The 27900-nt window shown below is 45.2% G+C and overlaps 1 protein-coding gene across 4 annotated transcripts in view; it reads left to right on the top strand.

The window, feature by feature from the left end:
• The first annotated feature begins 5772 nt into the window (after positions 1 to 5772).
• LOC147723117 (cytochrome P450 2J2-like) overlaps positions 5773 to 27900 on the top strand; it is a 500182-nt gene continuing 478054 nt past the window's right edge. For 2 of the 4 annotated variants that reach the window (XM_086965462.1, XM_086965464.1), the window contains exon 1: positions 5830 to 6111. In XM_086965462.1, coding sequence (XP_086821588.1) covers positions 5953 to 6111 — 159 coding nt within the window. In that variant the 5' untranslated portion in view covers positions 5830 to 5952. Of the gene's footprint in view, positions 6112 to 27900 lie in introns of all 4 variants that reach the window. The other 2 variants (XM_086965465.1, XM_086965463.1) reach the window with 2 other exon arrangements.

Raw genomic sequence — 27900 nt, 5'->3', positions numbered from 1 at the left:
AGCACAGTGCTCTGCTTTGTGTAAAAGAGGCGTACCATGGGTGATACATGGAATTACCATGCACCCACCCATGCATTTAGATGCTAATCCCTATCAACTAACTTTTCTGGAAAGGGATTTGCACCAGAAACTTACACCTCCTATAGACAGGCATAAAGTTGGAGAAAGATTTATTTTTTCCAAACCTTTGCAACTTTGCATGTGTGCAGCAACTCACAGCACATATACAATGTGGTATAGAGTTTACTTTTGTCAAAGCATAGACTTTTGTGGCAGAGGTCTACCCTTGCAGTATTTATCTATGATTGACTTTAAGCTAACACTGGTGCACTATGGTGCAAGGATGGGTGTATTGGTGCAAGGCAGCCTAAGGTATGCCAGCACTACAGGAGAGAGCAATAGCATACATATTGTGGTGTTGTGTTCTCTCCTTTTCACCTAGTGCAGTGCAGTTCAGCAACTTTGGTTAATACACTGTGTATAAATTTAGTAAATCTGCGCCTTCATTTCTCCAGACCAAGCACTCTATAGTTCTCCTCTCTCAAGTAATATTTTCTATCCATTGATTTACACACTTGCATGACTCATTGTCTTGGACCAAGGAGAGATGGGGGCACCATTGGAGGACTGAAAGTTAAGAAATCCATGAAGAAGAGCGTGATGTCAGGGGATGGCGGTTCACAACACCTATACATATTGTCGCACTAGGTGCCACTAAACCTAAAGTCGACCCTGCTCGAAGTGTCACAAATGTGGCAATAGGATGTAATACATAGTGAGCTAAAGCAAATACATTTCATACATAAGCATTATGAAATCCTGGCAGCTATATCTGCCCTTGAATCAGACCAGACACTTTGTTGACATGCGCTGCTCTAGTTGCTGACCAGTCACCTGGCCCTTCCTCAACTTCTGCCGCTCATGAGCCCCTGTCCCCAGCAAGAAGGTGATACACTGCCGACTTTGAGAGACAGCCCAGTTTGCACTCCAGATTCCAACTGTCCCCCTGGAGTTGGTCCCACTTACAGTGAGGACTCAAGCCTACAGCATTAGCCAGTGAAGATTGCTGCTTCACCAGTGAGTAGGAGTAAAGGACAGGGTGGGACTGGCCTATAGGGCAGCGCCTGATAGGCTGGTCTAACAGATCAGTGTGTGGGCCGGTTTTTATGTTGAAGCCTACCAGACTCCTCAGCTTTCTGCTTGTGAAAAGACTTCTTGTAGACATTCTGATAAACTTCCTTGGGAATGGATTCTGTCCATTGCTTACCATTGGCGTTGTAGTTTGTAACTCACCTTTTCTGGCTTTCTATTTGATGGCTTTGTCTTTGTCCCTCCTGTGGAGCAAAGCTTGTTTACCATTGCTTCTTGTATTGCTCCACAAGTACTCGCTTTCTGTAAACAGGCCTTTCAATTTTTGTCTTATCTTGTCACATTTGCTGTGCTTTCAAAGACAGAGGTCAAATGTCAGGCTGTGTCCTCCAAGTGAACTTGCTGTCTAATCTTCTTTCTCTGACTTTAAAGTGAGAGGATTTATGTGACAATATTGCTGGGTACTGGGAAAGAAACCTTTTTTCTAGCACACAAAAAAATTGAAATGTCTGTAAATGAACTGTGCAAATATTTCAGAAAATATCAGAAATAGGAAAGCACACATGAAGCACTTTTTTGTAATTCGGAAGTGTGGTGGAAGCAAATATTTTAATAAGTCACACTTGGTGATGCCTTTTCTACACATTCTCGTTTGTGCAGTAAAATTGTACGTGCAAATGTATTGATCATTTCAATTGAAAATGTGTTGTCTGTAATGGCAGTACAATACCACACCATACATACTCCACACCACACCACTCCACTCTACACCACTCCACTATACAACACTCCACTCCACTCCATGCCCCGCCACTCTAAGCCACTCCAATCTAAGCAACAGCACTCTATGCCAGTCCACTCTACGCCACTCTACTCTATGGCATTTTGTTCCACTCTACTACATTCCACTCTATGGCACAACACTCCACCACACTCTACGCCACTCCATGCCACTTCACTCTGGGCCAAGCTACTCCACTCTACGCCACTTCACTCAACAACACCCCACAACACTTCACTCTATGACACTCCACTCTACAACACTTCACTCTATGACATTCCACCACAGTGTATGCCATTCTACTCCACTTTACGACCCTCCATGCCACTTTACTCCACTCTACACCTCTTCACTCTACGACACTCTACTTTACTCCACTCTACTCCAGTCTACACCACTCCACTCTATGACACTTTATGAGTCTCCACTTTATGACACTCTACTCCACTTTGCTCCACTCTATGCCACTCTACTACATTCTACCACACTCCACCTGTATATGCCATCCCTCTCTATGCAACTTCACTCTACAACTCTACTCTACTGTACGTCACTTCACTCTACGACACTCTAGTCCACTCCACGACACTCTACTCTATCCCACTTTACAGCACTCCACTCTACAACACTTCACTCTATGGCACTTTATTCGACTATACGCCCCTTCACTCTACTCCCCTTCACTCAGTGCCTCTTCACTCTACCTGCCCTCTTTAGAGATCCCTCTTTTCAGGGGCGCACTGCAGTGTGTTCGCTGATTAACCTTTCCTTGACTTCAGGTACGGTTCCTGCTAAGTGGAAGCAGGCGGTGGGTTCCCCGATCCTGAAAAAAACCATCATTGGATCCTTTAAAACCGGAAAACTACCGCCCGATTTCATTGCTTCCCTGGCCGGCCAAAGTCATGGAGGCTCACGTCAACCTGGCTCTTTCCGAGCATATGGCCCGAGCCAATGTCCTCGACCCCACACAGAACGGGTTCCGTGCTGGTCACAGCACAGAGACTGCCCTTCTGGCAATGGTAGAACATCTGCGGAGTATGTTGGATGCAGGTCAAACGGCAGCGCTCATCTTATTAGACCTTAGCGCTGCCTTTGACACGGTGTCCCATCGCATCCTTCTGCACCGCCTGGAGGACATTGGCATCTGTGGCTCTGCTCTGCAGTGGTTCCGTTCCTTCCTTAGCGATCGCTCCTTCTGCGTTGCCACCCCTCCTTTTCAGTCCAAATTCCGTCAGCTGAACCTGGGGGTCCCTCAGGGCTCCTCGCTGAGTCCCACGCTTTTCAAGTTGTACGTGCGGCCGCTGGCTGATGTCGCCAGGCAGTGGGGCCTAACCATGGTCTCGTATGCCGACGACACGCAGCTAGCGGTTACGATCAGCGGGGATGTCGAGCAGGATGCCCCCAGGTTCCGAGATGGGCTGAGAGAGGTGGCCAGCTGGATGAATAACAACTGTCTCCAGCTGAATGCGAAAAAACTGAGGTGATGATCGTTGGGAGGGGAGCGGATCGCTGGGGGGACAACTGGTGGCCTCTGGAGTTAGGGCCGGCCCCTACACCAGTGATGGAACTTAGAAACCTGGGAGTGTGGTTAGATCACACCCTCTGCTTCACCACCCACACTAAGAGAGTGGCGGCATGCTGTTTTGGTGTCCTGCGTGGGCTAAGGCCGGTGCTCACATTTTTTGATGCTCCGACGAGACAGCTGGTTATCCAAGCGACGATTATCTCCCGGCTGGACTATGCCAGCTCGCTCCTGCTGGGAGTTAACCAATCTGAGATCATTCGCTTGCAGCGCGTACAGAACGCGGCTGCGAGAGCAGTGGTGGGTCTGCCGAGGTCCTGTCCCATCTCCAATACTCTGCGGTCCCTACATTGGTTACCGATCAAAAGTCGAATCCACTTTAAGGCCCTTAGCCTTGCCTTCAAAATTTTAAAAGGGTCGGCACCTGAGATTCTCCATAATCTCTTATCCGCCTATGTCCCGACTCGCTCTCTTAGATCTCTTGGGCAATCCCTTGCGGTTATCCCGCGTTTCAGGCTTAGCCGGATGGGCGGTCGCTCTTTTCGTGTGAAAGCCGCGGCTCTCTGGAACTCCCTCCCTTTGGAAATCCGCCTGTTAGAGGATCTATTAGCATTCCGTAGGGCCGTGAAAACGTACTTGTTTTAATTCCTCTTATACTGACTTTTTGCACTTTTCTGTTTCCTTTTGCGTTGTGTTATGTTCACCTTTTCCTTGCGCCAGGACGCTCCTTAGCTGGAGCAGCTGTGCGCAAAATAAATGATATTAACATAACATATTAACATGATCCTGAACTCTACGCCTCTGAACTCTTTGCCCCTCCACTCTACGACACGCCATGACACTCCATTCCACTACACTCCACGGCACTCCATTCCACACTACGACACTCTATTCTACTCTTCGCCACTCTACTCTACTCATCGCCACACTAATGCTCTCTCCCCCACTCAACTCCACTCTAAAACTTTTTACTACACTACACTCCGCTCTACGCCAGTATGCACCACTCTACTCCACTCTATGCCACTCCACTCCACTCCAATCTACACCACTTCTCTCTATGACTCTACTCCACTTTACGCCACTCTCCTCTACACCATTACATTATAGTCATGCTGAACAGCAGCCACGCTGGTGTACAACATGGCTAAAGTACATTGGCAAAGCCAAAAGTGCTTACTAGGCGAGACCTCTTGGCTTTGCCAATGCTTGTTTAGCATCAGCAGGCTGGTTTTATGGTAGGTGGGACGGTTTTTACTGTTGATTTACCTAATATTGCTGTTTTTTTTTAGCTATCTGCTTCGCTAATGGGGCCAACTTTTATTTTGGTGTTGGGTCTATTTTTCTGTCACAATCCCGACCCTAATAAAGGAGGTTGGGTGTAACATTTTTACATATAATGGGGCATATTACCAAGCAATAGCGATAATTATCGCTATTGCTTGGTTAGAGACAAAAATGTACCGCAGCGGCGATTTTTACCGCAAATAAACCTTGGTATTACCAAGGTTTAACGCAAATGCGGTAAAAATCGCCGCAAAGCATGAATATCGCTGAAAAGTCCGCGATATTCATGCATTAGCGAGCTAATGCTCTTAGCCATGTTATCCACCTCCCATTGGATAACATGGCTAAGAACTGCTCAGGGCAGGTGTTAGCTTTCGGAGATATTCCCGCTTAGCGCGAATATCTCCAAAAGTTGGTAATAGGAGATAGCGATGTTAGCGACTGTTTTCAGTCTCTAACATCTTGGCACGCCCACTTTGCATCTCATTAGTGATAAATATCACTGACATGCAAAGTGGGGCCCAAGATGGTCGCTATCTCCTACTAGCTGTCGCTAACTGGTGTTAGCGGCAGCTAGGTAATAGGGAGATAATTTTATCTCCGCTTTCTTGGCTTTTAAAGCCAAAAAAGCGGAGATAAACCCCCTTGATAATATGCCCCATGGTTTTTAAATCTTTCACATGCAAGGAAAGCACTAGCTCTTCACTGAGTAGGATTGTTATATGCTTTAACGGATTTGTGGATCCAGCAATGTTGGGCACAAGAACATGCTGCTGTCGTATTCTGTAATGTTACACATTATATACACAATAAATACTGTTTGATATTTTGGGAAATAAGACGTATGTCTTGAAAAACCCTGAAGACTCTATTGGCACCAATTCCTGGTTTGTTTTTGGTCCCTCTGTGCTTTAAATTGGTCTCACAATGAGGCAGCAGCACCCGTGGGAAGTAAAATGCCAGGTCTACCGAGCCTTTCAAGTGGTAGGATTAGTGAAAGATGAGACACGTACAAAACGCCGAAGAACCGTTTATATCACATTCCACTGAGAGGCACTCTAACTGAGGAAGTGCAACCAGGAAGTTAAACATTAAACATCAACGGGTGCTCGAAAATAAACTGTTAACATTTGTTAACCCCTTGATTGCTGTTTTGACCAATAACAGACTCCAAGCGGTCTGCCCACCCCACAAACTCTGCGTACAAACGAGATCGGAGATGTGAGCAGACATTCTGTCGTCGGAAGCCGTTGCAGACGGTGGTAGTGAGAATATGGTGTTTTTTTTAGGAGTTGTGGTGTTTCTGTTGGTGTGGTTTGCACTGAGATTCCGGAATGCCGTTTCAAAAGCGCTCCCGGGTCCCACGCCTCTACCTATCCTGGGTAACATGTGGATGCTTGGCTTTAAGGTGGAGTTTGAGAAACTTATCGAGGTAAGGTAACCATAAGATTTCCAAGCACTTTATTTGTACTGTGGCGTGGTTTACTGTTCTGCTTTTTGAGTTCCTTTCCCTCCCTTTTGCAATAAGAAATTAAGGGGCAAATGTATTAAGATATCTCGCAGCGCAGCGTCCAAGTCACCTTGCTGCGCGGCTTTGCATGATAGGGAAAGGGCAGGAATGCACTGTACTTAACAATAGAGGGCCTCATTTACAAGCTTTTGACGCATGGCAGCGCAGCAGGTGTTCCCGTTGCGCTGCGCTGCTGGGCGTCAAAGGCAATGGGCGGGAATGCGCCATATCTACAAGATATGGCGCATTCCTGTCCTCCCCTGCGCTGGTGCACAAACAGTTGGCATGTGCCAGCGCAGGCACCTTTGCGTCTGGGTTGATTCCATCATCGTTCTTTAGCTCACATCGCCACCCCAGGTCAGACCCAGCCATATGCAATTAATGGATTCAACCCAGATCTGTGATTGGGGCTGAGTGTTTGATAAAAATCAGCGCTCCGTCCATCATCTCCTTGTGTTTGCTTTGTTTGCCCTAAGTTGGCAGGGTATGACCAGGGGTGGGTTCCTTGCCCACTTTCAAGCTATCCTGGCTGATGAGGGGTGTTACCCTGAAACCGGTCCAGGATGCTTGTTTCCGGTGCAGGGAAGACCTGGCTTGGCAGTTCCCGCTGGACAGTTCCCATGAGGTATAGGGTCTAGACTGATTTGCATATGGCTGGGTCTGACCAGGGGTGGCGAAGTGAGCTCAAGAACGATGATGGATTCAACTCAGATCTGTGACTGGGGGTGAGTGTCTGATAAAAATCAACGCTCCGTCCATCCTCTCCTTGTGTTTGCTTTGTTCGCCCTAAGTTGGCAGGGTATGTCCAGACGTGGGTTCCTGGCTCATTTTCAAGCTATCCTGGCTGATGAGGGGTGTTACCCCAAAACCGGTCCCAGGATGCTTGTTTCCCGTGCAGGGAAGACCTGGCTTGGCAGTTCCCGCTGGACTGTTCACATGAGGTATAGGGTCAAGACTAATTTGCATATGGCTGGGTCTGACCTGGAGTGGCAAAGTGAGCTCAAGAACGATGATGCATTCAAGCCAGATCTATAACTGGGGATGACTGTCTGAAACGTTTAATCGGTCCGTCCATCCTCTCCTTGTTTTTGCATTACCACACAGATAGCCTGCAGCAAGCACACGTACATGTAGTCTCCCATACCTCGCAAAGCATTTATATAGCGTGTTTTTACAAGTTAAAAACCATCCATGTGTGGGCCTATTTTACCTATCTGATTTAATAATCGAGGTCATGCAAAATGACATCTGTCCATTTAGTACCATGAATATTTTTGCTTTTTTGATCACTTGGTTTTGGACTTTTTACTGTGGGTGATTCTCCCTACTTTTGCCTCACTCACTCTAATCAAGAGGTAAACAGACTGTGCATGTTTACCATCAGTGTCTGCCTTTTAAGAGAAGGCTGATGTGATACCGAAAGTTAAGTGGGCACTTGGCTGATTGCACATGAACATGTCTGCTCACGCATGTGCACACTTGTGAGGGCTGTGTGTGTGAGACTACTGTCTGGAGCAACTCTGTAACAGACCACAGGTTGCCAGGGGCAGAGTGGACTATGCAGGGATGATATGGTGTAGGCGGTAGGGTGTTAAAATATCGATAACAAAAATATAGCTGACATAAATATCGTTGCAAAAATATCGTTTACAAAAATATCGACACCCTATACTTAAACAGGTAAGTACATAAATATCGACTCCAAAATATCGTTGTAATTAATATAGATGTAAAAAATATCGACTTTTTAAAATAATTAAAATTACATTAAATAATAAATAAATATAAGTACTATTAACAAAATACATTACATTACTTTTATTTTATAACTATTTCAAACAAATTTACTACACTTTTTAATTATAAACTTAATAAATGTGGACATATAAATTAATTTTACACATTACTTTATATAACAACAATAATACATATATATAATTAAAATACCCCTTTACCCAAAAACCCAAAACTGACCCTGAACCCTAAAAATACCCCTTTACCCAAAAACATTTTCACTAAAAAAATCCTGTACACACACCTAAAATTAATTAAAAAATTAACATAATTAATGACATAATTATTATTCAATTAACTAATTAAAATTAATTAACTATTATTTATTACACTATTTATATTTATTTAAAACATTAATTAATCTATTATTTCATTATATTTAAAAACCCCTTTACCCAAAAACTGAAAACTGACCCTGAACCCAAAAAATACCCCTTTACCCAAAAACCTAAAAACTGACCCTGAACCCTAAAAATACTCCTTTACCCAAAAACTAAAAACTGACCCTGAACCCTAAAAATACCCCTTTACCCAAAAACTGAAAACTGACCCTGAACCCTAAAAATACCCCTTTACCCAAAAACTGAAAACTGACCCTGAACCCTAAAAATACCCCTTTACCCAAAAACTGAAAACTGACCCTGAACCCTAAAAATACCCCTTTACCCAAAAACTGAAAACTGACCCTGAACCCTAAAAATACCCCTTTACCCAAAAACTGAAAACTGACCCTGAACCCTAAAAATACCCCTTTACCCAAAAACTGAAAACTGACCCTGAACCCTAAAAATACCCCTTTACCCAAAAACTGAAAACTGACCCTGAACCCTAAAAATACCCCTTTACCCAAAAACTGAAAACTGACCCTGAACCCTAAAAATACCCCTTTACCCAAAAACATTTTCACTAAAAAAATCCTGTACACACACCTAAAAATAATTAAAAAATTAACATAATTAATTACATATTTATTATTCAATTAACTAATTGAAATTAATTAACTATTATTTATTACACTATTTATATTCATTTAAAACATTAATTAATGTATTATTTCATTATATTTAAATTACTTCCCACCCTACTCCCCTATAAACCCACAACCCGCTACGGAACTATTAATACTAAATTCAACTGAAAATACATTATTAAATAATAATATACTACTAAAAATACTACTTTGACTAAAAATAATCATTAAAAACACTACATTACTTATAATTATTTAAAAAACGATATTATTGTAAACTATGTTTTTGTAAACGATATTTATTACAACTATATTAATGTTAACGATATTACTTACCTGTCTGTCGATATTTTGGTCAGACGATATTTTTGTCATCGATATTTCTTCCTGTAGATATTTTTGCGGCGATATTTATGTTAGGCGATATTTTTGCGGCGATATTCCTGCTCTGTACCGGTGTAGGCCATATAATATTGCAGGCCACTCATAGGTAACAGTGACACTGTTTATATAGAGAGGGAAATCTGCCTTAGAGTGTAGTTTAGCTTCCCTTAGACCTACAAAGTCCTGTTTGATACAATATATCAAATGGGGGCAAGGTGTCTGAGCAGTTCAAATGTGCCCCAAGCAGCTATATGTTCATCTAATGGGTCGTTTAGAATGTTCATACTTCTCTGGCTCAACCTGAGATCAGAGCTGAGGCCTTTTTTCTCCCTGCTGGTCCACATTAAATACTCTGCTCCCCATCTGAGGGAACAAAGGCTCCCCAACGCGAAAGGAGTAAATAACAGTGCTTTCCTCAGCTCCTGAGGAGGAAGGCGTGGGGAAGAAATTCTGCATCTGTTAATCAGCTATCACACTCTGCTAGGGCTGGGGACAGTCAAGGCCTCCTGAACAAAGGAGTACACCTAAACAACTGGAGCCAACGCAGGGGGGCTACTCCTTGACGTTTTGGTGGGAGAAGCCCTGCAGTGATGTCAGCGAGGGGCAGAACGGAGGTCCGCAGAGGAGATGTGACCGGTGACTTCTGGATGACGCCATCTTGAACTTTTCCAGTATGCGACAGGGTTGGAGGAGTGATTGATATGGCACCCTAAGACAGGCCAGGGTTGCCTTACTTCTACAACCTTCTACCCCCATTTAAAAGTTCTTGCCCACGGGATAGTGCTTTTTACTGGAACTGGACAGCGGTGACAGCCATGGATAACTGCAAGGGCAACCCCCATGATGCAGTAAAGGACTATGGACTCTGCCCATAGTTGATCCCAGGAGCAATAGGTCTCTCTGAAGACCAGTGAGGTTGGCCCACTTATACCCTCTGAGGACCTGCTGGGGAAAATCTGAACTGAGGGGGTGTACGTGGAGTTCCCGCCTGCAACTTTAGTTGCCCCAGGGGCCCCCATCTTCCCAGGTGCGGAAGCAACAGAAACCGTGAGAGCACCGTCATGCCCCCCCTCAAGAAACATAGAAAGGGCCTGGGACCCCATCTTTGGCACTCCTGATGACAAATATAACCTGTGCCTTTTCTAGGGGTAGCAGGGCAGCCACCACAAAGAAATCACCCTGGCTGCATGGAGCGGGCAGGGGAGAAACATGCTACCACCTCCCATGCTGGCAGAGGAGGATGCTAGTGTACCAGTCTTAGGGTGAGGCCATGAGGTTCCTTGAAGTACTGTCTTGCCAGACATTGTTTTGGATGGTGGGTACAGCCCCCAGTGCATACCATCCAGCCAGTTGGGCCGTATCTTAAGGGACGGGACCTTGTGCTTCACTGTGGGAAATGGTTAGTCACTTCTGTCCAGGAGGTTTACTCTGAGCTGCCTCAAAAGCAGTTGACAAGGGCTGTACCTCGCAGACTTCTGGTTGGTGCACTTGAGGTGTACCGGTGGGGCACATGCCTGTGTTGAGTGTGTTTGTAAGGCAGGTGTTCCTGCAATGGCAGTACCAGCTGGCCAAATGGGCCTGCTCTAAAAGGAAGGAACCCTGTGCTTCAAACTGTCCTAGTGTTAGCCACTTCTGTCCAGGAGGGTTACTTTGAGTGAGTTGTCAAACAGGCAATTGACGAGGTCTGTACTCCTCAGACTCAAGTGTGGTGCACTTTAGGTGTACCAGTCTTAGGATGCATCCCTAAGATCCCTCCAAAGTCTTGGTGTACTAGGCAAGGACTCAGTAGTGAGAGAATCCCTTCATCTGAGTGAAATGAAAGGAGGCAGTGTGGATCTCAAGGAGACTTGCTGAACTTTTCCCTGAGGGATCTTTATGGTCTCTGATTAGTTTCGTATTGACAGCATGGAGGCTGGGAAATGGCCTGAAGGGGGTTCTGGCTGAGACATGTCCCACGTAGTGTCTAGCAGTGCTTCCTGATGACCCGGTGGGGTTGTAGGGAGTCAACGGGTGAGGGGGTCCTGTGATGGATCTTCCTGGGTGACTTTCGTCTAGGAGCATTCCATGATAGTACTGGAGTACCCTTAGGAAAAGCAGTCATCCAGAGTCGGTGTGGTGACAGCATAGATCCCAGAATAACTACTGTGGGTGAGTGTCAGAGGTCCTGCGAGGGGCCTGCATCTGCACATTTGGATGAAGTGACCCAGTTGAGTGAGGGTGATGAACGATTAATTCTCCAGAGGGGAATAGCCAGTGACCCATGGGATAGGTTTCAGACCTGTCTGTTGTGTTTGTATCAGTGCTGAGATACTGAACCCTTGCCAAGAATGTTGTGGTGGACTCAGCATTGCATGACCTGGGGGAAGGGTGGGCCTAGACCTCCTCAGTTCATTTAGGTGGTTAGTGTCCTGGAGTCATATAATCTAGAATCAGAGGGTTCTTAGCTCAGTCAGGGTTCCCTGCAGGGAGAGTTGGCCACATGGTTGAGTTATATGGGTGATCGCAGTATAGACATGTCAGCGGAAGGTGTCAGTGGTAGCAGGCAAATGGCAAACTGTGTGTCTGATCAGAAAGCATTTACACTTGTTACCGCTGACTAAGTAAGAGGACGCGTACGCAATGGCTATTTCTTCCCTTGATCCAGCCGGTGGTGGCAATTGTTGCAAAATGGGTTCCACCCATTTAGTATGCCGTTATTCGTTGGCTTTCCTGATCCCCCAATTTTGAACTTTTTACTGTGGGTGAGTCCTACTACTTGTGTCTCACCCACGGTAATTACATGGTAAATGGAATGTATGTGTTTACTTTTAAGATAAGGCTGCTGCCATGCAGCAAGGTTAAGGGTTACTCTGCTGGTTACACATGAACACATGTGAGGACTGTGCATGTGAGACTACCACCGTGTTCAGTCTAGTAACTGCGCACAGGTAGCATTTATATATTGACTTGGAGTAGGCCTTATAATATCAGTGGGCACTCTTAGGTAAGGTCAATATTGTTAACTGTTTTATCTACAATGACACTGTATTACACATATAGGGGGAAATCTGTCTTAGAGTGCAGTTTCACATCCCTTGGGCCTGCACCGTTGCACCACGGACCGTGATTCGGCCCGCAGTGCTGCCCGCTTCTTCCTTGCAGACCACAATACAGCCCGCAGCAACTCCCTCTTTTCTTTGGGCATGTTGCGGTGCTGAACGCTGACCCACTGTTCCCGTGTTGGCGTTGCAGCTGCATCCGGCGGTGCCTGCTCTCTCTCTGTGTCGGGCATGCTGCCTACTTACGCTGCGGCCCGTTATCTGACAATTTACATGACAGGAATGCCGCAGATCCAGTTGTGGAGCTGCAGCTTCTTATTTTCACATGTTGGAGCACTATATTCTTACTTTCCTTTCACTGGATATATATTTCTTTCTTCATGTCTTCTTCAGGCCATCTTGCCTTCCCATGATTCCATAGTCTTCTTCCCAGAAGGCCTTGGGGAGTATCTGCCCTACCAATTCAAGATGGCGACGTTTCTATTCCGTCCACTATCCTTTTCCTTATCCAATATGGTGGTTACTTGGTTCCTGTTTATTCACTTCCTGTCCATGGGTATTTAAAGGGCTGGATCCTTCATTCCCTTGCTTTTCAACCCTCTTCACTCCTCCTGGTATGTCCTCGCTCCTGTTGGTATCCTGTGCTCCTGTCAGGTGTATATTTGATTCCTGTTTGCCTACCTTGTTCCTGATTTAGCCTTTTATTCCGGTTTGGATTCCTGCCCTTCTTTTGCTTCTTCTGGAGTTTTCTTTCCTTCCTCTTAATTCCTTGAGTTCCCTCTTCCACCAGAGGTTTTCCCTATTGGGTTTTTCCTATTCGAACTCCTTTTGGGGGGTGTGGGTTGCTTTGGCTATTTAAATGTCAGCAACACCGTGGCTACCAGAAGGGGTCGCCCTTACCTCGAACAGACCAGAACCCTCAAGAACTGAAGTCTAGAATCTCTTCAACACTCCAGAGCCGGTAAGAACATGACAAGACTTGACATGCACAGTACTGTGAGGTATCAAAGGGGGGTGAAAAGTGTGCGCCCAGTTCAGATATGGAAGTCCCCAGCCGATGTATGTTTATCTTATGGCTCAGCCAGCATTTTCATATTTCTCTGGCACAGCTTAGGATCAGAACCCATGCCTTTTGTCACCCTGCTAGGCCAAGTTAATTGTTCTTACCCAGGCAGCGGGAGTAAAGGCTCTCACCACAAAAGAAGCAATTAATATTACTTGCCTTAGCTCCTGAGTAGGAAAGAGTGGGGAAGAAAATCTGCATCTTGTAATTATCTGTTACACTGTAGTATGGTTGGCAACAGCCTAGGCTAACTGAACAAAGGAGGTAGTCCAGACAACTGGAGCCAACATAGGCGGGAGCTCCTCTTTGACGTTTTGGATGGAAAGGCCTTGGCAGTGGTGTCACTAAGGAGCGGAACTGAGGCCCCCAAACTTTCCCAGCATCGTGTGCAGGAGCGTTTTGACAGGGGTGTAGGGGTGATGTGGCATCCTAAGATTGACTAGGGGTGCTTTGCTTCTAGAACCTTCCACTCCATTTAAAAAACTCTTATATATCCAGCGAAAGGGAGAAAGAGTGCTTTTTTTTACTGGAACTGGGCGCTGGCAACAGCCTTGGACAACTGGAAGGACAAGCCTGCTGATGTCCTAAAGGACTAAGGACTCTGGCCATATTTAACTCGAGGCTAGTGGGTCTCTTTAAAGGCCAGTGCGGCTTCCCTCCTTATACCCCCTGAGAATCAGTTGGGGGAAAATCTTGACTTCTGTGCTACTTGTGGCTAGAGCTTGCCTCCAGAATTAAAATAAGCCCAGAATCGTCCAACTCAGCCCAACGTGTCCCGAGTTAGGGCTATTACCTCCAGTTAGGATCGAAAAGCTGTGATAGCTGAGGTTGGGGTCCCCAAGCTGCTCAACAATGAGGCATGAGATGGTGCCTGGGTAGGCCTAGACACCCCAGAAAAAACTAAAGGAAGAGGGTGTGCAGTGTGAAACATGCTCAGGTAAACAATATGTCCTGAGTCGCTAATATACAATTCCCTCTTCGGCTGCGGCCCATAATACCCTGTGGGCTGTACTTTGCATCTTCTTCTTGGCTTTGTGGTGGTTCCAAAACCAGGAAAGGGGCACTACCAACAAATTTAAAAATGTGATTCAGAACTTCCAAAAGGTAGCAGCTCCCCTTGCTACAATTTTGAAATATGCTCCTATGTTTCTGGGGTCACAGAATTTAGGACTCTCAGATTTTCATCACTGTTTCCAAAGCACTCCCAAGGTTGAAGCTACGGATCTACAGCTGAGAGTACAGCGTCCTCTAGGGGTTGTTTCTACGGCTTAGCTTTAGGTGGCCTGAATGTTAGACCTGTCATCCTTAGGGTCGCCTTCCCCCAAATGTTTTGCTTGTTTACCTCCTCTTTTTGCTGGCCATAGAACACTGAGCACTTTACCACTGCCGACTGCTGACCAGTACTAAGGTGCATGTGCTTCTCTCCCAAAAATGGTACTATTGGTATATGCACAATTAGCATTATTGATTTACTTGTCAGTCCATAGAATGAGATAATATAGGGAAAGGGAAGGAAAACAGAGAAAAAAGGAAAAAGGAAAGCCAGGGGGGAGGATACCATGTAACAAGGCGCACGGCCCCCACCCCCCGCCCATACAAACAATTAGTACAGCCCAAAACGAAACTGGCATGTTTTCAGGTAGCCATACATATTAAGGATTCGACAAATTTTCTCAATTTGGGGCAGTCCATAACTCCGTGCACCGAACAGCAGTCCTCCAGATTAAGAACCGGGCTCACCCCAGTCCGTTCTTAGCTATCGCCACGATGTATGTCGAAGTAGCGGGCATAAAACAAATCGGAGAGAAAAGGCTGTGGAGCAGCCGCTGAACGGTCAATGGAAGCAACCCATGGGATCTATTCCGCCGACGGTAATGCAAAAGCTGTTTACGGCAGTCATGTACATCAGTGTCAATGGTCACCAGCAAATCTTCCCGCTTGCGAACCAAGACATCGCTACCCCTACCAAAATGCGGGAAACAAACAGCAACCACCTCGGGCCCATCCGCATCTCTGAGGGACGGCCCGGGAGCAATTGCGGTCACCACATTGTCTTGCACACAAGAATTCCGAGCCAAGGTCACTTGCCTAATCTTCAGCGCTCGTAGGACGTCGCCAATCGTGGGTTCACGCTCCCCAGTGCAGGCCCCAGCACTGTACAGAGGCACAGGATCGACATCCCGGGGCGTTCCACAGCATAGGGCATCACCCGCCATTTTGCGACTACAGCGCCGTTTTTTCGGAACCAACTCCTGGGGCGGGCTCACAAGCAGGGCCCCCGCGGGATCCCCCTCAAGCATCCAAACAGCAACCTCGATGCAGAAATGAGGGCCACCAAAAGAGGGGGGACCCGCCGGCGCCACCGCTCCGCTGGAGCCACTCCCCGCAAACGAGCGATGAAGTTCGGAATGGAAGGGCAAGGCAACAAGGGGGGAGCCACCAACACGGCGTCCCCCACACACAACTTGCCGCACCTCACCTCTGGATCACCGGACGGTAGTCCCAGGCGCGTTCAGTTGCCTCCGGCTTTTTTCGCACACGGCCTCTTCCGGCCGGCCTCCATCCTCCACCCGAGGCCGCCACCGACACCGTCTCGCCGGCTACTCGCTGAAGGCAAGGTCCCGGTCTCGACCCCACGGAGGACGCACTTCCTGGGAGGACGCCGCTGCGGACCCACTGAATGCCGGAGCCACCAGGACGGATGGTTAGTATCAGCAGACCTTCATCTATAAAATGTTATCGTTTTTGGGTAAGATGGACGGCAGGATAGATGAGTTTGGGCATAGAGGCCGGCGGAGCCGAGCTATCGTGCGGCCATCACGATGTCGAGCTTGGCTCCTCCCCCCCTTAATCTCCACTTTTATTACACATAAGTCACCCCTAAGGTAGGCCCTGGGTAACCCATAAGGAAGGGTGCTTTGAAAATAAGTAAAAGGTAGGGCATGTACTTTTAGGTTTTGCATGTCCTGATAGTGAAAAAAACCTAAATTGGTTTTTCACTATTGTGAGGCCTACTCCACTCATAGGTTAACATTGGAAACTCCTTATTATACTTTTAAGCTGTAATTCCTGATTATAAAGGAGTAGCTGTGCCATGCTTTATATGTTTGAATGGTAATGATTAATCGCAGTTACTGATAAAGTTGGATTTAACATTACTATTTTAGAAATTACACTCTTACAAGGTGGACATTTCTCTCCTCTTATAGCTCTATGTGCCTGCAACCTGTCTTCAATACATGTCTGGGGAGGGTGACAGATTCACTTTGTGCATTCCCTCTAGACAGCCATAAACACAAGAAGGTTAGGTGTGTCTGAGCGCCCATATGCATTCTGATAGCTCTTCTTTAGCAGGAAGAGAGGGAAGAGCTGACACTTACACCTAGCAGAACCGGCACATCGACCCTGTTGCAGGAGTAGAATCAGCACATTGCTCTCTGAACCAATGCATAGTTTTGAGAGCGTGACGCATTTGAACCGTGCATCACCTTGACTGCATGGAGAAACCTGGTGCATCGCTTTCAGAACCAATGCATCTCGGCTCACACTTTGTCTACAGAACCAACTCATCACCACCAATGCGTGGAGAAAATAGATGCATCATCTTGACTGCAGTGCTCGACATCGATGAATCGATCATCTGCACCCCACATCTCGCTGGTGTGACCACGGTCAAGGTACCCTGTTCATGGGGCCTGCATGGCTCTTGTCCCTGGCCGGCACTCCATCGCGATGAACCTGAACTGTTGACTTTGCCCCAGTCCAGCGCAATCAGAAATCTTCAATTGGTACATTTTGCTTCTAAGCGCTAGAACTCTTTTTATTCTTTAAAAATTCCTAACTTGACTTACATTTATTGGATTTTTGGTGTTTTGGTCTTGATTTATTTATAACATTATTGTCTATTTGGGTAAACCAGTGTGAAGTCTTTTTGTGGTGTTTTCATTGTGGTACTGCATGTTGTGTTGCAAATATACACATTGCTTCTTTAGCTAAGGCTGACTGCTCTGTACCAAGATACCAGGTTATCTTTTAGTGTGTATCTCACCTATGCTGACTAAGATTGTGGTTTCTGCTTGGACAGGGTGCATACCTCTGCCAGCCAGAAACCCAATTTCTAAGCTGAAAGTGTATACAAAAATGTCAGACAATTTTATGTTCTATTCAATGCTTTATCTACTTTTTATGCTCACAGTAATTTTGATCAATGGTAAAATGTGTTGATTTTAAGGATTGCATTTACACATGATTAATGACTAGTGAAAAGTTGATGATGTTTTGTTTGCCTTTTAACATGGTGCACCTTTGATAAAGCCAATAGGCTTACCTTTTATGTTGTGATGACCCTTGAATAAGCAAATAGGTTTTGTTATATTGAAGTGACCCCCAATATTGTGATGTGCTGTCTGGTATAGGTGAGGATTACTATGATTGTGGGGGGTCATGACCCATAAGGGGTGACTGTGATTCCATAATGTAATCTAAGGCATTTTTGATTTGCCTTATGTATATATTGGTAAATTAATTTGTAGTATTTAGTAATGTGTGTAATTAATGTACGTTTTCTTTTCTAAAGAAACAGCACTGACTGGACGGTCAGTTATTGAGTGTTATTATTGCTTGACAAGCAAATTATTATTACTACATCACACAACATTTCCTGAGTAGGCCTTGGACTGCTCTGCTTCCCTACCCTGAGAGAGTCAAGTTCTACGATGGGGCGCTTGGTTCCCAGTAAGAGGAAATTGTGGACCTATCACGTGCTCAAGCCTCACATTCTGCACAACTAATAACATTTCCTACAGGAGGCCACTTTTATTTTGGTGCTCAGGCCTATTTTCTGTCCTAGTCTGACCCTGACTAGGCCACTAGAACAAATGGCCTAAAAATACGCTCACAAATCTTTGTCCAGTACACCTTTTTATTAGGCTCACACTAACCATAAGAAGTAAGAATTGGAAAAGCCAGTAGGTCTTGCCTTTGGGACCTATTGGATTAGCAATACCTTTCAGCCATGTTGTTCAGCATCTCTGATGCTGTCTAGCATGGCACAATAAGAAAAAAAAGGTATTGTCATTTTGTAAGTGCGTGCACCAGGCATGTGGGTGTCTACAACACAGTGCCCCATTTTTTTCGTGCATCTCAATCCGCAAATAAAAAGAATAAAATGGACTAATATATATATATATATATACAGGACAGTCTGAAGTGCGAGGAAGGGGGAGAGGCAAGTGGAAGTCATCACCTGAGCCCAGAACAATTGCCACAGCTCCCGCCAGACGACATGGTACACCGGCTGTTGACCCACTAAGAAAATCGAGCCGGTAATTGGTATCGCCGCCGGCATGCATACACTGCTGCATGCTGGGAAATGCAGTTTACTACCAAAGGCAGAGGCGACTCCATGCCGTGTTTGTCAGGCAACCCACACTACTTCAGAAAGTGGGACGGACAATTGAATTTAACTTTGTGGAACTGCAGGCAACAGAGACACAACTCGACCAGGGGGGCATTTGATAAAGGAAAAACCCCCGAAACGCGTCATGCCCATGGTCTGAACAGAAAATAAAAGGTTGATGTTCCACGAGCCCCGTGTGCTGCCTGTTTCTTTCTGCTGGAGGAGACGTCTTGGGTAAAATTCAGCGTGTTGCCAGTGTTTAGCATTCGTGCTCAACCGCACGCAAGGTGTGCACCCCCCGCAAGTGTCTAATGGGGGTCGCGAATTGGAAGACCCTCTGACTACCCCGCATCAAGCCTGTAATGGACAATGCTGTAAATACAGTCCATACCTGTATGGAGCTACGCCCCTACGGCATCGGCGTTTCCTTTTCCAGGACAGTCTGAAGTACGAGGAAGGGGGAGAGGCAAGTGGAAGTCATCACCTGAGCCCAGAACAATTGCCACAGCTCCCGCCAGACGACATGGCACATCGGCTGTTGACCCACTAAGAAAATCGAGCCGGTAATTGGTATCGCCGCCGGCATGCATACACTGCTGCATGCTGGGAAATGCAGTTTACTACCAAAGGCAGAGGCGACTCCATGCCGTGTTTGTCAGGCAACCCACACTACTTCAGAAAGTGGGACGGACAATTGAATTTAACTTTGTGGAACTGCAGGCAACAGAGACACAACTCGACCAGGGGGGCATTTGATAAAGAAAAACCCCCGAAACGCGTCATGCCCATGGTCTGAACAGAAAATAAAAGGTTGATGTTCCACGAGCCCCGTGTGCTGCCTGTTTCTTTCTGCTGGAGGAGACGTCTTGGGCAATATATATATATATATATATATATATATATATATATATATATATATATATATATATATATATATATATATATATATTTTTTTTTTTTAACAAAGGGGGCGGCACAACTGGATACTGTATTCAGCTTTTATTCACACAAACACTCCACCAACGCGTTTCAGCCTCGCGGCTTTTCTCACGTGAGAAAAGCCGTGAGGCTGAAACGCGTTGGTGGAGTGTTTGTGTGAATAAAAGCTGAATACAGTATCCAGTTGTGCCGCCCCATTTGTTCAAAAATTAATTTTGGGGCTTCGATCCAGCTCTTGGGTTGAGCACACGCTGTCGAGCGCTCTCAGGCTTGGAAGGATCGTTTTGGATTAATATATATATATATATATATATATATATGGAAACAAGGCTCCTCCTCAGCACGCTCTGCGCTCGCAGACACCGCTTCCACGCCAGCAAAATGAGGGACGGACCAGCAAAAGTCAGCAAGATGTTATTTATTTAACAAATCCCACAGAACCAGCGACGCGTTTCGGGCAAAGGTGCCCTTGTTCACGCTGCAACATAGTCAGAGTTTAAATGTTTTTTTATACTTTTGTTGAAGAATATCACCACCCCCTAGTGGTGACCTCCAGTGTCACATGTGCAACAAACAGTGTAAACATACTATCGCTGCAAGTCTTTCTTTAACATTGCACATGAAAAAATTATTACCGGTTGAATCCATGTAATTAAAAGAAGCCATAAATTCCATTCAATAGTAAAACATGTTCGGAGGCTAATATTTGCCAGTCATCAAAGATCTGGATTTCTTTAATCTAGCAAAATATATACTAACAGTATAAATACAATAGTCATGATCCTCTGAGCAAATAATGTGGAATAATTACACCATCAGGTTATTTGTAGCATTTCTTTCAACATGTGCAAATCTATGCATTAGCAGCGAAAGGTAAAGTGCAAAAAGTGTAAAAAAGTGCAAATGTAAGAGTCAAAAGTGCAAAGTGCAAAAATGAGCCGCATTACCGTCAGAACGGAGATACCATCGAATCTTATACATTCATTACTTCTCAGGTCCCTGAGTTCATAAATGACTGTATAACTAAAGTATTGGTTCTCTAAAATGGCAAATGGTAAAAAAGTATCAAAAAGTTAAAAATGGGCATATATATAAATATTACCATACCCCATAAATAAGTACATATCATGACACACTACAAACTAATCTAAAATTCTATAGAAAAAGTAGAAGAGATTTCGTAATATTCCAGTATAAACAGTCCATATGTAAACATCAAGGGAAATAAGTTAAACACTTAAATACAATGATATATACAAAACTATGATATAACCATAGAGAAATAGAAGTGTACATTACAGAGAAAATTTCACAGTAAGATCATTATCTCTTGCAATCACATATTCCTACCGCCAAAGGCTTACTAATCACGCTAACAGCTCCACTGGTGTCTAGATCTGGTTTCTCCTAATAGGGAACCTAACTAGGAGGAAAGGCACCAAAAGTGGAGAATCTAATCGGCCAATAGACAAACTCTGGAGTATCTAAATGTATAAAGTAATATACTACAGGAAGTGATGTATTTCTTCGATATTGTTGAGCCCGTTCGGCCAACGGCTATCGAGCTCTAAAATGAATTTGGTCTCCAATTTTCTAAGCTGCAGTTCACGATCACCCCCTCTTTTGTGAAATGGGACTTCTCCAATCACAAAGTGACTCAGGCACGTCAGGTCATTGTTGTGGACCCTTTTAAAATGACGGGCGACCGGATAGGCCGGGTCACTATGTAATATTGCCCGTAAATGCTGCAATATCCGGACATGCACCTGGAGATAAGTGCTGCCAACATATCTAAGCCCACAGGTGCATGTCAGGACATATATCTTTTTTAAAGCTTTTAGAGGAAGCAACATGGATCAGGGTGTGGGAGTAACACTGGGATAAAACAGGTAGGGGCTAAGCAACACAGGCAGGGGGCATGAAAGTATCACAAGGCCTGTAGGGGATGCAGTAATATGTGATAGGAATGGAGGAGTAAACAGGTGAAAGAGAGAACAACATGGAGGGCAGAATAGAAAAGAAAAGAGGCAGGGGAGCGCACAAGGGCAGGCACATCATGTAGTGGGGTGGGGAGAACCACATAGCTGAGAGAGAAGCACACGAGGGAGAGAGCAGGAAAACACATGCTTGCTCACTGAGGGCCAGATTTACTAAGGGCTTGCATTGCCATTGTGTAACGCAAGTCATCACAAGGAAACACAAGCCCATTCATGGGAGTTGCCTAAGTAACACAAGGCAGATGGATGAAGTATGGGAGTTTCCACACATCCACCCATTGATTTTGGTGCATTCCTAGATTTACAAAAAGTTGTAAACAAGGGGGTGGGCGGAGCCCGCAGAGTTTCATTACGTGGAATTGTGTGGACTTACCAAAAACATTGTGGAATTCCGTGGAGTTCCGCACGCAGGTGAAGTATTGCTCACCCTCACCTTGACCTCAATGGGGAGTGTCAGCAGCGCTGAGCAGAATGTCCAGGCAGCACACAATCATTCTGCATGCCTGCGAAGAGGTTAGGTGCAACGACAGAACAAGTCGGTAACAAGCTACTACAAGTGGTCGCATAAATTAAGTATAATAAGTATAATAAGTATACTGTACTCACCACAAATGCTGCGCACACTGCTGCCTACTGTGACCTATACCATGTAGCTCCTCCAGTGGACAAAGGATTAATCAGTGTGGAAGGGTAGCAAAGGTCCAAGGGTTTCAAGGCTTTGGACAACACTTGATTAAGTATGATTTGTTGGTTGGCGGAGGCACACTCGAAGCTCTGGACCTCTTGGGCTTCAGGTTAGAAAGACAGGTTAGGAAAGTTGTGAGTGTGGTCTCCACATAGAAATAGTTCAATTAGCCAGGATTAATATCCGTTTTTTTCGCTCATAGTATGGAGGACAGAGACATTTCTGTTTGCAGAAAGAGTTTCTTTATTTTAATTCACACAGCAAAGACAGCCGACACGTGTTTCGCCCCCTCTTGGCGATTTGCGCCGGGGCTTTCTCAAAGCTGTTGATGAGGAATGAGAGAGTGGCTTTTTGGATTCTTCCCAAACCACTGCGTCTTAAGTAGGCACTATCAGTTTTCCTAAGCACGGATACCGGACCGCTAAGGTGATGAACTATCACAGGACCACTCTAAACACTTTCGCACACCTGGTGTTCTCCAGTTTCTCTTTGGGGTCAACTGCTTTCAAACCTCATTATACTAAACACATTCTCTCTCATTCCTCATCAACAGCCTTGAGAAAGCCCCGGCGCAAATCGCCAAGAGGGGGCGAAACACGTGTCGGCTGTCTTTGCTGTGTGAATTAAAATAAAGAAACTCTTTCTGCAAACAGAAATGTCTCTGTCCTCCATACTATGAGCGAAAAAAACGGATATTAATCCTGGCTAATTGAACTATTTCTATGTGGAGACCACACTCACAACTTTCCTAAAGGATTAATCAGTAACCACCTCAGCTGGCCCATGTTATTTAATTTTCCACTGCAGTTGCAGGTGGCTTGGGACTCTGCTGACCAACCTCCGGGGTCTTGCTGGACTTTGGTGTGTTTGGCTGGCGTGGCTGGGGGTCCTGATGGCAGTGGCCCAGTATTGGGATTTTCCGCACCGTGCACCCTTGCAAGTGGCTGTGCGGCCTTTGACACTCCCCGGGCGGCCCGCAACACCGCAGCCTCATCTTCGGTAGGGAGCAGAGAGATTAATGGGAGGGAGGAGGCCATAAGTGCTCGCTCCGATGACATGCTCGACACATGGTAAAGACCGGGTGGCTCTTGGTGTCAGAGCGCATCAATGATGCTGCTGAACCTTTACCTCTAGCTTGCATTGCAGTTGCCATGACTTTGTTCATGGGGGTGAGCAGCAAACATTCTGTGGCCCGTGAGCCTTATAAAACGCTGCTTCCGTTGGAGTTTGATGAACTACGTGCTCCAAGCAGAGCATGTAGTGGCAAACACTCTGACAACTCCGCTGGCGGAGCGGAGTTTGCTGCCTGCCCCTATTGTAAATCAGGAAATGCATCAAAATGTTACGCCTCCCAGACCGAGGAGAAATATCTTTATTTCTCCTCATTACTTCCTATTTCTATGTGTGATGCATTCTGCATCACATAAAAAAAGGAAAATGTTTTTGTGTAGAAAGGTGTCCCTTCATGCACAAAAACAATACTGCCTGTAACTCAGGCACCCTTGCACCATAGTGCAATAGTGCCTGTGTTGGCACTAGGCAGCTCACAGTTTGCCAGCACTAGAAGCCAGCAGAAATGCATCATATCTTAATAAATATGGCACATTTCTGATGTCTCCCTTCCACGAAAGGCAGAGCAGCATGTTGTCTTGTGGTACTGGGTTGCGTGAAAGGATAGTAAATATGTCCCGGAGTGTTTAAACAAAAAGTAAAATGAAGCGCTGGAAAAAGTGAGTAGTGTAAGGACACAGTAATGCTTCCATATTCTAGGGGAAGGGCAAACACAAGAAGAGGAAAAAAAGCCCATACACACTAACAAATGAGAAGCAAGCAAATTAATGTGACAATGAAGCCAACCAGTAGTACGCAATGTGCGGGCTTCAAGCCCAATGTAAACTAGCAATACACCTCACAACAGGCAACACATGTGCTATACAGTAGGCAAGACCTAAAAGTAGTCTCTCCAAGTAAAAACATCAAGCACTTTAATTCATCGATGCTTAAATGAAATAAGAGCATTTATTTCGTGAATTGAGAGAAAAAAGGACAATGTTAATAACCTTGTAATCCTAGAAACTCAGCAGAGGAGGAATTACAGATAAGCAAATACTTACCATAGCGATAGTCAGCAGTATTTTGGAAAGACCTGAAAGACAATAAAAAGTACTATAAATCAAATGCAAAACGGAAATACCAATTAGAAGAATAAATTACAAGACAGCAAAATACAAAGCAGAGAGGGCTCACAATAGGAGGTAACAGCAGAATAAAAAAGATTACAAGCAAGAGTACACATAGATGTTAAAAAAGAGAAAACAGGGAATTAACTTTACTATATGTTTGCAGATTAAAACTCCAGAAGCCCAAGAGTAGAGTCACACAGAAGACAGAGAGAGAAGAGTAGCACTAGTATCTGGATTGTTAGGTAAGAAATAGAATAAATATAGGATCTAGGAGAAACAGGAAGGGAATTTAATCTTCTTATCTCAAATGCATTAGGACTTCCAAGATTCGTCAGAAAAATATTGACGAGACAGAAGAAGCAGAAAAGAACAGATCCAGAGCAGTCTCTTCTTAGTTTATTATTTTACCCCTTTTGGGGTCCTTGAGGGTCAAGTTTAAGATAACTGGCTCTGAGTATCCTGGAGGTGGAGTTGGAAAGAGAGCAACAGCCTGTTCCTGTGCAAGTCGTGGTAAGAGTACACTTCAAGCCCTTTGACAGAGTGAAGTGCCCACGTTATTTTATTGCACCCGAACAGGATGGCTGAGGGAATAAATCTACAGACCTTAGGAACTGTGCATGAGGCCATTCAAAAAGAATTAATCGCTGTCAGAGAGGAGAATCAGAACCTTAAACAAGAGGTGGTAAAATCTAGGAAAGAAACAGCGGAACTGGCTCAAAAGATAGGCAAACATTTAGTACTGGAAGGGAGAATATAGGAACGCCAGCTGAGGGCACAAACAGATTAACCACTCAAGTAATCCACTCCCTATCACCGGAAATCTCACTGGCCCCTCCCAAGTGGTTTGATGTGGAGACCCCCAGAAGGCACAAATATTTCTCACCCAATGTTCCCTCCACTTTATGTGCCGCCCTTCTATTGTCCCAGATGCGCAGTCAAGAGTAGCATTCGCACTGTCTTACTTAAGTGGTGATGCCGCTGCATGGTCGATGCCCCTGGTCTCTAGGGACGACCCAATCTTGCAGAATTATGATGAGTTTAAAAAGGAGTTCCTCCGAATTTTCGACAGAAGGAGAATATTGCAAGCAGTAGACAATGAATTATTGGAATTACGACAAGGCAATCGGGATTTAGTGGCTTACCTAGCCTAGTTTAATAAGTTGGTTGTTGAAACAAACTGTCCAGAAAGCAAGAGAGCCGCTTTTTTTATTGTGGATTACGAGACGAGCTGAAGGATGTGCTGGCGCAAATTCTAAACCGGCCCATACAAATATCGGAATTAGTGGATTTGGTGCTAGAGATCGACTTTCGTCAGGGAAAACAAAAAGGTGAGAAGAGGAAAGACTGTAAACTAGTGGTGCCCAGCTTTGATCGAGCTCGGCCAGATTATAGCAGATCAGTAGAAGGACAACCAAACGTGGAACCTATGCAAATAGGAACAATTTGTGGCCCGCTGACTAAGGAAGAGAAAGAAAAGAGAAGAGCAGGAAATTTATGTATGTACTGTGGTTCAAATGGACACTTTGTGAGGGGTTGTCGGAAGAAACCCAAAACTCCATTCAAGCCGAAGAAAAACTAGCAGCACCACCTTTAGGAGTTGGACCGGTGGATGCTAATCAAGAATCAACTCCGAAGGAACACCAGCTATCTAATACGATTCAGTCCTCTTCGCCTCATTTGGTTCTATCTATGGAAATCAAGTTTCGACAAACCATCCTCACAGATGTATCGGTAATGGTGGATTTTGTGGCTACGGGAAACTTTTGTGATCTAAAGTTTGCAGCAAGAGTAGGTTTGAGAGCCATACCAAAGTCCAAAAGTGAACCGGTGAGGGCAGTTGATGGCACAAATCTTTCGTCAGGACCAATTATAAGTTATACTGAGCCCTTGCAATTAACATCCAGAGACGGGCACAAAGAAGTTATTCAATTTCATTTGATCGATGCACCCCAATTTGAGCTCATTCTAGGGTTACCCTGGTTAACTGAACACAATCCCACCATATATTGGAGTACAAGAACGATTACAATGGATTCAACTTACTGTAAAGAAAATTGTCTAGGAAGAAAAGAAAAAGACTGAGAAGACAATCCTGCCCATTTATTGTGCATGGTGGGTGCTTCAGTATGCGTTATCAATTCATAAGAGATACCTCAAGAATACAGAGATTTTGAGGATGTCGTCAGTGAAAAAGATTCAGAAAAGGGGGGTGGTGATGAACAGAGTGTCTGAATTAAGCAGACCACTCTTACCCAGTCCAAAGATCAGGGCTTGATCCATCACCGTTTTTTAGCTCACTGCACCATCCCAGCTCAGAACTTGGCTATATGCAAATTAGTCTGACCCTGGCCCAGTGCATCATGGGAACAGGGCAGACCAAACTACCAAGCCAATTCTTATACTGGGAAGGAAACAAGCTACCGGGGACCGGTTTCTGGCATTTCAGCCGTCTTCGGCCCGGCTTGCTTGAATCCTGATGGTGCAATGAGCTAGGGACTCACATCTGAGTATACCCTTCCACGCTTATGGTGGACAAAAATGATTCAGAAAAGGGGGGTGGTGATGAACAGAGTGTCTGAATTAAGCAGACCACTCTTACCCAGTCCAAAGATCAGGGCTTTATCCATCACCGTTTTTTAGCTCACGGCACCATCCCAGCTCAGAACTTGGCTATATGCAAATTAGTCTGACCCTGGCCCAGTGCATCATGGGAACAGGGCAGACCAAACTACCAAGCCAATTCTTATACTGGGAAGGAAACAAGCTACCGGGGACCGGATTCTGGCATTTCAGCCGTCTTCGGCCCGGCTTGCTTGAATCCTGATGGTGCAATGAGCTAGGGACTCACATCTGAGTATACCCTTCCACGCTTATGGTGGACAAAAATGATTCAGAAAAGGGGGGTGGTGATGAACAGAGTGTCTGAATTAAGCAGACCACTCTTACCCAGTCCAAAGATCAGGGCTGGATCAAGCCCTGATCTTTGGACTGGGTAAGAGTGGTCTGCTTAATTCAGACACTCTGTTCATCACCACCCCCTTTTCTGAATCGTCAGTGAAAAAGAGGCAGAACAATTGCCGCCTAATCGAACCTATGACTGTACAATAGAATTGGAGCCAGGTGCATATGTACCCTGCAGTCGAGTTTATGCCCTGACTGAAAAAGAACACCAGCACTTGAGAGAATACTTGGATAAGTATTTGGCAAACAGGTTCATAAGACCGTCCAAGTCCCCGGTATCTTTGCCCTTGTTTTTTGTG

This window comes from Lissotriton vulgaris, chromosome 4_1 (assembly GCF_964263255.1).
Source record: "Lissotriton vulgaris chromosome 4_1, aLisVul1.2, whole genome shotgun sequence".
NCBI classification, from domain to species: domain Eukaryota; kingdom Metazoa; phylum Chordata; class Amphibia; order Caudata; family Salamandridae; genus Lissotriton; species Lissotriton vulgaris.
This window is presented reverse-complemented; position numbering and strand designations above follow the sequence as displayed.